Below are 11001 nucleotides of genomic sequence, written 5' to 3'. Positions count from 1 at the left end.
TTTTACACCTTTGGGTGTGAGGACTATAGGTCCAAAAACATTACGTTTATTTAGCAAATTCAATTCAACCTGGATGGCATCTTTTCATTTGGCCCAATCATAACGAGTTTTACATTCTCCAAAAGATTTGGTTCATGATCCTCATTTTCATTTATGATGTCACATGCCACATTAAAAGAAAATATCTCATCAATATCTTCTATATCTTTTCGGTTTCATATTTTTTCAGTATTAATATAATTGATAGAGATTTCACGATTCTCGTCAGTTTGTGGTTCTGACAGAATATTTTCATCATCAGGTGTTTCTTCTGGAACACCATTTTCTATTGTATGATCATCGTGTTTCTCTATGTATTTTTTTTTCGAGAATTTTTATCCTTGGAACCGACTGGCCTTCCACGCTTCAAGCGTTTTATGACATCATGAGTATATTCAATTTGTTTCTTTGGAATTTCAATTCGAGCAGGGGCATTTACAACATGTATATATGATTTTGTTATCCCTTTTGTGTCTGCAAATGCATCTGGAATTTGATTTGCAATTCTTTGCAAGTGCACAATTTGTTGTACATCTTTCTCACATTGTTTGGTCCTTGGATCCAAATGTAACAATGATGGAACATACCATGTGATTTCTTTTTCGATGTGTTTCTTTTCTCCCCCTAACATTGGGAAATTTTTTTCATTAAAATGACAATCAGCAAAGCGTGCTGTAAACACATCGCCTGTCTGAGGCTCAAGATATCGAATGATTGATGGGCTATCATAACCGATATAAATACCGATTTTTCTTTGAGGACCCATTTTTTATCGTTGAGGTAGTGCAATAGGCACATACATCATACATCCAAAAATTTTCAGATGAGAAATATTTGGTTCTTTACCAAATGCAAGTTGCAATGGAGAGAATTTATGATATGCACTTGGTCTGATGCGAATTAATGCCGCAGCATGTAAAATTGCATGTTCCCATATAGAAATAGGGAGTTTTGTTCTCATAATCATTGGTCTAGCAATCAGTTGTAGAATTTTAATCAATGATTCAGCTAATCCATTCTGTGTATGAACATGAGCAACAGGATGTTCAACAGTAATTCCCATTGACATACAATAGTCATTGAAAGTTTGGGAAGTAAATTCTCCAGCATTATCAAATCTTATTTTCTTGATTGTATAATCGGAAAATTGATTCCGCAATTTTATTATTTGAGCCATTAATCTTGCAAATGCCACATTTCGAGTTGACAATAAGCATACATGTGACCATCTGCTGGAGGCATCGATCAATACCATAAAATATCGAAATGGTCCACATGATGGATGAATTGGCCCACAAATATCACCCTAAATATGTTCAAAAAATATGAGTGATTCTGTTTGGATTTTAGCTGGTGATGGTCTTATAATAAGTTTTCCAAGAGAACATGCTTTACATTAAAACTTATTATTCTGAAAGATCTTCTGGTCTTTCAATGGATGACCATGTGTATTTTCAATAATTCTTCGCATCATTATTGAACCAGGATGTCTCAATCGATCATGCCAATTGGTTAATATTGAAGAATTATTAACCACCATATTTGATTCGATTGACCTTATATGTGTATAATGCAATCTAGTAGGGAGCATTGATAATTTTTCAACCACATATTTTTTTTCTGATTTATATGTGGTAAGACTCGTATATTTCTGATTTCCATCAGTTATCGTCTCAGTATCATATCCATGAGAATATATGTCATTAAAACTCAACAAATTTTTTTTCGATTGTGGTGAATATAAAGCATCATTTATCCGAAATTTTGTACCATTTGGTAACAAAAATTGTGCTTTACCACAACCTTCAATCAAGTCTACAGGACCTGATATGGTATTCACCATTGTTTTTGTTGGTTTTATTTCCATGAAATATTTTTCATCTCGCAGAATAGTGTGCGTTGTACCACTATCCGGTATGCAAATTTTCATGATATTATTTCCATGTTTTCTCATAGCATTTTCCATATCAAACTTCACAAAAATGCAATAAAAAAAATTAAGTACAATACAAATGCAAAATATAACATGCTTTATAATACAAGAATGCATGAAAAATACAAATTTGTTACAATCTAGTCCCACCAATCTTTTAATCAATGTCTTCGAAATCATTCAAAAAATCTGCAGCATTGAAACTAGTTGAACCAATTAAATTGTCACTATTTTCAATAAAATTGGTCTCTTTTTCTTTCCCCTTTGTCGATTCTTTATAGAGCTTACATAGGTGCTCAGGGGTTCGACAAATATGTGACCAATGTCCTGGAGTACCACATCTATAACAAACACTCTCAGATCTTTTTGAGTGATTTTCATTTTCACTCGTATTTTCATGCTGTTTTTTTTGTGGGTGGTTCGTGACGTTCTTTTGAGATGAGTTATTGAAATAACTATCTCGATTATTTTCATATCCACGGCCACGATCACGACCGCGATAATTTTTACGTCCACGTCCACGCCCACTTCCTCGACCTCGTCCACGACCAAAATATTGTCAATGCCTTTGATTTTGGTTTTCATTTTTGATTACGACATTTGCTTCTGGAAATGCCGTTGAACCAGTGGGTCGGGATTGATGATTTCTTACTAACAATTCGTTGTTTTTTTCCGCCACAAGAAGACATGCGATGAGTTCAGAATATCTCAAAAATCCACGCACTCTATATTGTTGTTGTAGAGTTATATTTGATGTGTGGAATGTGAAAAATGTTTTTTCAAGCATTTTCATCTCAGTAACAACATGCCCACAAAATTTCAATTGTGAGACTATTCGATACATCGCAGAATTGTAATCACTAACTTTTTTAAAGTCTTGGAATCTCAACGTATTCCATTCATCACGGGCGGTCGGGAGTATAACTTCTCTTATATGCTCAAATATTTCTTTCAGCCCTTTTCATAAAATCATTGGGTCTTTTTCTGTAAGATACTCACATTTCAATCCTTCATCAAGATGTCTACGTAAGAAAATCATAGACTTTGCCTTTTCTTGTGAGGATGATATATTTCTTTGATGGTATCACTTAGACTCAATGACTCAAGATGCATCTCTACATCGAGAGACCATGGCATATAATTCTTTTCAGTGATATCGAGCGCAACAAATTCAATCTTTGCCAAATTTGACATGGTGGTACTAGAAAAATAACAATGCATTTTATTAGTTAATTTCTATTAGTACGACAATACAAAATAATAGAATAACGAAGATTACAAGTGCGTGTACAAATAGAGAAAAAGTATGTGGTGAAAAATCGTTGGTGAGTACAAGACTCGTGAGCATGATGATCATAGTCGTTATGAAAAATAGCCTTATAAATGCCATCATCTTCATCTTCGAAAAATTGAGGAGAAATTATTTTGAGAGAAATAGTGAATTTGGTGTGATTGAAAATGAGTTTGAGTGAACATATTTATAGGGCAAAAACTAGCTGTTTGTTATCGTTGGGGGTAAGAAAAAATCGAGTATGTGTTGAATAAAAATTCGTGATAATCATGTGATGCATATAATGATAATCATAATTAAATATACGCAATAAAATATATATCATATCACGTTATTATAAGGTCAGTGTCCTAGACAACCTCTTATATAATAACATGAAATTATATATTGATATAGTTAGTATATATACATAATAAATATATATCATATCACGTTATTATAAGGTCAGTGTCATAGACAACCTCTTATATAATAACATGAAATTATACAAATATAATTAGACAATAAAATTATATAAGCAATAATGTATAATCATATTACGTTAGTATTTAAAAACCTTAGAGGCTTTTATACTTGTCGTATCCCTTACTGGGAGTGTGGGATGTCGTCTTAACATCCTCCCAGGATTTATAACAAGTTTTTTTTAAAAACTTATTTTTTTATCATGTCTGATAATAACATGATATTATATATTAAATATATACACAACAAACAAATAAACAATAAAATAAATATAGTTACTTGTTAAATATTTTTTGTCTTCTCTTTGTGTTTTGGAGCGTCGGAAATTATAGAGAATCTTCGAGCGATCGTGCTGATAACATGTTGTGAAAAGTAAAAATTTATGGTAAAAACTAAAAACTCTAAAACTCAAAATATATATCAAACCAAACACTTATAAAATCTTCTCTCTAAACTTGTGTTATTTCTTCACAAATGTTGAGGTATATTTATAGATCCTTAATTGAGAAATGTTCAAAAATAAATATGTCATCCATTATATAATCAAAAATTAAAATATCATCACATCACCATCACAATAATTTTCAATCTAATTTTAATATATAATTTCCAATAATAACAAATATTATTTATTTATTATTTTGTCTCAACTCCCAAAAGCATACTATATTTGTGTGGAATTCCTAACATGCCCTAAATTGTTTAGATGCTCAAAATACCTCGATTTGTTTTGACTTTTGAGGTATCTAAATATCTACTGTAAAATCCACAGAACATGCATGTATGTAGGCACAAATGGCATGCATGCCAAATATATATGTCAACACTATTGGTAGGGGTGTTAATTCGGGTGGGTCGGGTGGGTTTGGATCGGGTTGACGAAAATTATTTTAAAAATTTCTTCAACCCGAACCCGAATCAACCCGAAAATGCTCAACCCGAACCCGAACCCGACTAACCCGATCAATCCGAACTAACCCGATTTTTTTTTATTTTTTTAACAAAATTATTAAATAAAATTCAAAAACACAATAATAATAATAATAATAATAATAATAATAATAATAATACTTAATTTAAAACACATAATAATAAGATCTAAACTTATATATAATTTAAATTTGAACTTTTAGTTATAAAAAATTTAAAATATACTTAATACAAAAAATAAAAAAAATATTTTAAAAAATAAAATTGTACAAAATAAACATTAAATTTAGAAAATATATTATATGAATATATAATATTTTTTTTTCAAACATACAACGTATAAAAATGTAGTAAATCTATCTTAATTTTATATAAAAATAATAATAATTAAAACTTTCAGGTTATTTCGAGTCAACCTGGGTTGACCCTAACCCAACCCAAACCCGATTAATTTTTTCGGGTTAGCTTTCGGGTCAATCCGATTCGACCCAAACTCAAAAACTCCCAACCCTAACCTGATATTTTTCGGATTGGATCGTGTCGGGTTGAAGGATTGGGTTGAATTTTGACACCCCTAACTATTGGTAGTTTATATGGTTCAAATAATTAGTTTCCACTCGTTGCTTTGGTTCCACATCCCATACGAATCTTTGCTATTTGCCTGGGACAGGAAACAATTATTTTTCAAAAGGGAAGAAAAATAAAATTACTAGATACAAATATTCGCCGACCGTGCACTCTCGTAATAATAGATGGTTCAAATATATTGAACATGATATTATCAATGATTGACACTTCGCAACGAAAATATGGAACCGAATCCCAGAAATAGCGATGCTGAGAGACTTGGAATTTATTTAGGTATCCCTTAGATGAGGGATTGGATAAGTATAGGATTTGTAAACATAATGACAAATACTGTGAAACCACTGCCACAAAGTATTAATGAAGATTCTCTGACCTAAAGAAAAGGGTGAAAAAGCATAAGCAGAAAGTGGAATGATAAATGGGAATAGCATTATAGCACAATCAGAGAATGCGAATATTCAGAAGAAAAGGATTCAAAGATGCTTTTATATACTGTGGTTTATGATTGAATATGCTTTGGAACTTCTTTTTTTCTAAAAGATTGCAAAATAATGCTCTGCTTGTGCTATATTGGGCCAACATAAGCTACACCTCATGTGATGGAACAAGTGCATTTGACTTGTTAATCAACTTGTTTTATTATTGCCCTAAATTTTTATTTTTTTTCTAAAGCATGATGATGTTAGAAATTTGATGTGCTCATGTATTTTGTCCCGCGGTTTCCACTGCAAATGGCATTTAAACAAAGGGTGTATTGATTAAATACTTAAGTAGCTTTTTGTAAGAACTAAGAAGTACATGCACTTAAAATTTTTACTTTTTAAATACGTTCTGAGATCTAATTCAGTAATGCTTATAATTTGGGGATGTTATTGTCATTTGTATCTCTCTCTTACACTTTATACATTTGACGACGCTTATTTTTTTTTATCAAGTCTAAAAATTATAACATACAGGGGAGTTGAATGCAAATTTTTTTTTTAACAAAAAATAATTGACGAGAGTTAGGTAAAAATTTTTATATAAAACAAATACCCCTTGTATGCTTTACAGTCAGTTTCTTATAATATATCGCTGAGTCAACTGATCGATTTATCTTATTATACATAGAACCATTTCTTTTTTCTTTTTCTTTTTTTTCTTTTTTGGGTGGAGAATCACTTTTTGTTACGTAAGAGTTATTTGTCTTTCTTCAGATTATATATTTGACATTGTTACATGATACTTCAAATTAAAGAACATTTAAGTCGTATGAAAACAAAATAATAAAATTGTTGACTTCGTCGCCGCCGTCCCGACCTAATGCAAGGACTGTACGTTTTCCTGTTAAAGTTACCAAATTGAACTTGACCCAACAATTATCTATTAATATTCATAGCGTGATGGCAAGAGGATGTTATTACGCATGCCCTATAAAATATATATTATGAATGTAAATTAACAATATGTATTTTTTTAAACAGAATATATTAATATACATTCTTCACTTGATAAGTTGCGTAAGAAAGAGATGAAGCACGAAAGTTGAATAAATGATTAAACGAACATCCAAGTTCATGTCCAACAAGAGAGAGTACAACCCAAAAAAACAAGTTTAATAAAAGGAGAACCATCTCAAATAAATCCAGACAACTAGTCCGATTCAGTGTTCCTTTGTCCCATATAATTCCTACTTCCAAATTAAGTGTTGTAATTTATGTTTTCTATATATAATTCACATATATAAAGTTTTATTTGATACTAAATACGGTGAAATGATGTGACAACACACCATACCAGAGGGTGCAATGCAACATATGTAACATGTGGTGTTGTTTTTATCTCAAGCAATCACACATGGTTCTGGTCCCTACTTGCTTGGAAATTTAAATAATGATTTTTGTTATATTTTGGTTCTTATCTAATTATATATGTTAAATGAGTTTGTGAACACAGGTATTTCAGCCGACACTCATATAGGTGTCTCTCGTGGGTGTTCACCAAAAACTATATATATGTGTCACATTGTCTAGTTATATTTGAGAACTAAAACATTCAAGATTCAACATGATTCGAGCCCGATTTCAATTTTAATGAATCTAAATCTATCTATTCGTATTCAATTCTTGCTCCAGTTTTCGGACCAAAATTGAATTATTTATTTATTTTTTAGATGATTCCTAATCTCGATTTATAGTTACAACTTACAAGTTACAACCACTCCATTGTCGAGTTTATATAGAAATTTAATCCAAAAGTTGACTATAGACTATAGTCTGTACATACATACATGTATATATATATATATATATATATATATATATATATATATATATTTATATAATTAATTAATATAACTATAATTATAAACTATTAAGTACTATATTACTCTCAATCAAACTGACAACAAAAAGACAACGCGTGCCGATGAGCAAATCCACCCAAAGAGTTAAAAATTGAGTCGTCAAAGTACAGATTCAGGCGAAATTGTCAAATTTAATTTAATTATTTAAACATCAAATGAAAATTCGATTACGATTGTTAAAGTATAACGCTATATTTCGGTTAAGAAAAAAAATACGATCCTAACTACATGAACACAAAAAAAACCTTTTCAAGTTCATCTCAGAGGTTCATTTGAACCAGATATCATATTCAATTTAACCTCGTTTATATATGTATATATAAATCAGATCGACTCATTTCCCCTATAACTATTCAGAAAAGACAAAAGACAAATCCATATCTCATGATCCCTAACAATTTCATAATATTTTCCAATAAGATACCATTTCATAACATCAATCTGTCGACATCATCACAATTTGTTTCCATCGATGATTCAAGCAATAATATTAAATATATATAAATATTTTGTTTTTTCACCCATTTGAAGAAAAAAACACACACACACACGCTGAGATCATATCATCTTATCTATGAGCAGTGACCAGAGTCTCTATGAATCTCAGCCCATCGAACCTCGGCGCAAATTTATCCGAAGAAGACGCTCCCTGCACCGCTGAGTTCTCGTTACTTTTCCTTTGGAAACAATCCTACAAATCAACAAGCATTATAAAAGATCCAAAAAATCCGATCCGAACAAACAAACAAACTAACTGCTATCAACAATTCTATTCACCCGTACTAGATTGATCGTGGTCACCGAACAGAAACCATAACTGTTTTTTTTTTTTTTTTTGAAAAAAAATAATAATAAAAGAGATGATTTCCGCAAAAACACAGAATGAATATAAGAAAATTAAAATATATTATAATTACCTCCCGAGGAAATAGAATCTTGGAGGAGGAAGAAGTGGAGATGGCAGCTGCGGAAGCAGCAGCAGCAACAGAAGCTGCGAAGATGCCTGATTTCTTCATAACTTTGGTTTGCGAAATTGGATGAATAAAATTGAGAAATAAATTTGTTGGGTTTGGGTGAAGAAATTAATGGAGGCAGAAAGGAAGTTGGGGGAAAAGTCTGAATAATAATAAATAATAAAATGGGAATGAATGAGAGCAAGTTTTGGGTCAAATTCCTCAAATATATACGCGGCAACCATTTTGGTCTTTTTTTCCCTCTCACCGGTTTTTCTTTACTTAGATTACACTTTTACCCCTCCCCAGTCCCCCCCTCCTTTTTTCTCTTTATTATTATTATTCTTTTTTTTCCTTTTTATTTATGTTTTGTGATTTCATCGTATTCTCAACACCATTCATGTTCTTATCATCCGCCACTAACTTTGTTGTTAGATGATATTTTTGGTTGGTTATATTTTTGTGATATATTTTGGTTCAAAAAAATTAAAAAAAATTGGTTGCTGCATTCTGAAAGGATTTATGATTTTGGTAAGATCTGATATGTGATGATAATCGACCAAAATATTTGTGGTGATTTGTTGAAAATATTAAAGATATGAAAAGATGTGATTTTGAAAAGATTTATTATATCTTGGGAGATATGATGAAAAGTTTGAAAGAATTTATTATATCTTGAATACCATGAAATTCTTTATATATTAGATTTTCATTCATTATGAAAATCGTCAAAGACCAAGGAGAGGCCGATCATGATCTTTCATGTCAAATATTTTCAGATTGTTTAATTTGTTGGTTGTTTTTTGTTGTTTTTATTCACCGTATTCATGACATTCTTTGAGAGAAGAAGGTGAGTTCTCGGGAAAGAGCGATATTTCGTGCATACGACATATATTATGTTGTAGGCTTGTCTTATGTTGTAGGCTTGTCTGGTTTGTTGTGCGGAACAAATTCTGGATAGCCAATGAGACAAGGTGAGAAAAATATCACGAAAATTCATTTTGAGTTTGAAGTACAAGCTTGATCGTGGTACAGACACTTACAAGGTCAGGCTGTGATACATTCCTCGTGAGAGAACAGTTCGTGCATCGAAGGATTTCGAGAAGACAGATTCAAAAGTCGAGCAGTGCTCGTCAAGTAGAATCTACTGAACGTGTTCATCATAAAGCATCATGAGAAAAGAAGGAGTTTTGACAAAATAAGAGAAAATCGGATCAACATTTATTATACCAACTTTCTGTGCTACACATTACATGACAATGCATAATGCATGATCAATTGATACAAATATGTGATGATGTTGAAAAAGTTGGGATAGATGTGATAAATTTTTTAATTGGAGTCTCTTATCTAATGTTTTTATGATCGAAGACTTGAGCTGAATTCCTTCGACACTCAACAAAACGTGAAATATAGGTGTATGAAATGATTCTCTCGTAAGTTTTACTTTCTATACATACCTGAATGCATCGGCTAATACAATATTGCGTGTGTGTTTGTCTTGTAAAGAAAGTGATTTAGCGATTTCTTTTTGAAATGCTCAAACAAAGAAAATTAGGACCAACAAATTTTTATGCATGCTTAAAATTATTGTAGACGTATGCATTTGTGTATAAATTATATCGAGCAAATGAATTCCATTATGTATTATATAATATTACATCTATTGCTCACATGGGTATAGGCGAGTTGGTAAGGCTTGAGATGGGCATAGACGGAGTTGGTAAGGCCTGAGGTGACGTGAAAAAAAATTCAATTGCGGGTTCAATCCTCGTGTGAAACATAATCTCTGCTGAAATATTGTGGGGTATGCTCGGGGGTTGGTCACGTTGCTCCCTCCTTCAGGTCTCTGTCGCTCGTGTACATCCCTCGATTTAACCCCCCGCATGAGTCAATGGGTCTGACTCATGTGGGATGGAGTTCCTTTTGGGGTCAACCCTTTTTAGAATATTACATCTATTTTTGAAATAAGAAACATTTTTTTTTGAATAAAAATCGTATTATCATAAATATAAGTAAATGAGACTGAAATATTTATCTTCATGCTACAAGAAACGTTCTGATAAAAAAAATTGAAAAAAATTAAAAGTGCAGCCTTTTTTCATGAGTCAATGCCTCCATTATTTGTTCTTACTTCTTTTGTTATTATTTAAGATTCATGCATTCATTATAGCAATACATATAAATTGGCAAATACACGTGATGGAGTTCTATTGCATGATTAGAATTTGAGAGATATTAGACTGATCACTCCCTTAATATGCATATACTGAAAAATTATCTATTTTTCGGAGTAGTAAACTAATTAATTTAATTCGGCTGGTAATATTGAATTTATTCACCTTTGTTGCTAGCCAATTCAACTCGAATGAGAAAATTTAAGAAAAATAATCATTCACTTTTCATATAAAAAAGACAATCTAACTTTATAAAAAATTTCCAACTTTTAACTTTTGTTTTC

General features: G+C 31.4%; 1 protein-coding gene across 1 annotated transcript; it reads right to left on the bottom strand.

Annotated features, from left to right (window-relative positions):
- Positions 1 to 7952: 7952 nt before the first annotated feature.
- Positions 7953 to 8731, bottom strand: LOC140889987 (uncharacterized). The gene is made up of 2 exons (XM_073297733.1): positions 8505 to 8731; positions 7953 to 8278 (listed from the first exon to the last, which is right to left on the bottom strand). Exons 1-2 carry the CDS (start codon positions 8601 to 8603, stop codon positions 8156 to 8158), a joined length of 222 nt encoding a protein of 73 aa, XP_073153834.1. The 5' UTR covers positions 8604 to 8731; the 3' UTR covers positions 7953 to 8155.
- Between the last annotated feature and the right edge of the window lie 2270 nt (positions 8732 to 11001).

The sequence above is a fragment of the Henckelia pumila genome, chromosome 3, assembly GCF_033568475.1.
Source record: "Henckelia pumila isolate YLH828 chromosome 3, ASM3356847v2, whole genome shotgun sequence".
In the NCBI taxonomy this organism is placed as follows: Eukaryota; Viridiplantae; Streptophyta; class Magnoliopsida; order Lamiales; family Gesneriaceae; genus Henckelia; species Henckelia pumila.
Note: the sequence above shows the minus strand (reverse complement) of the source record. Positions and strands in the feature narration are given on the sequence as shown.

Coding starts and splice junctions, on each gene's coding strand:
- LOC140889987 (XM_073297733.1), bottom strand. CDS start 8,603: ATGAAGAAATCAGGCATCTTCGCAGCTTCTGTTGCTGCTGCTGCTTCC. Junction 8,279..8,504: donor AGATTCTATTTCCTCGGGAG/GTAATTATAATA, acceptor GTTGATTTGTAG/GATTGTTTCCAAAGGAAAAG.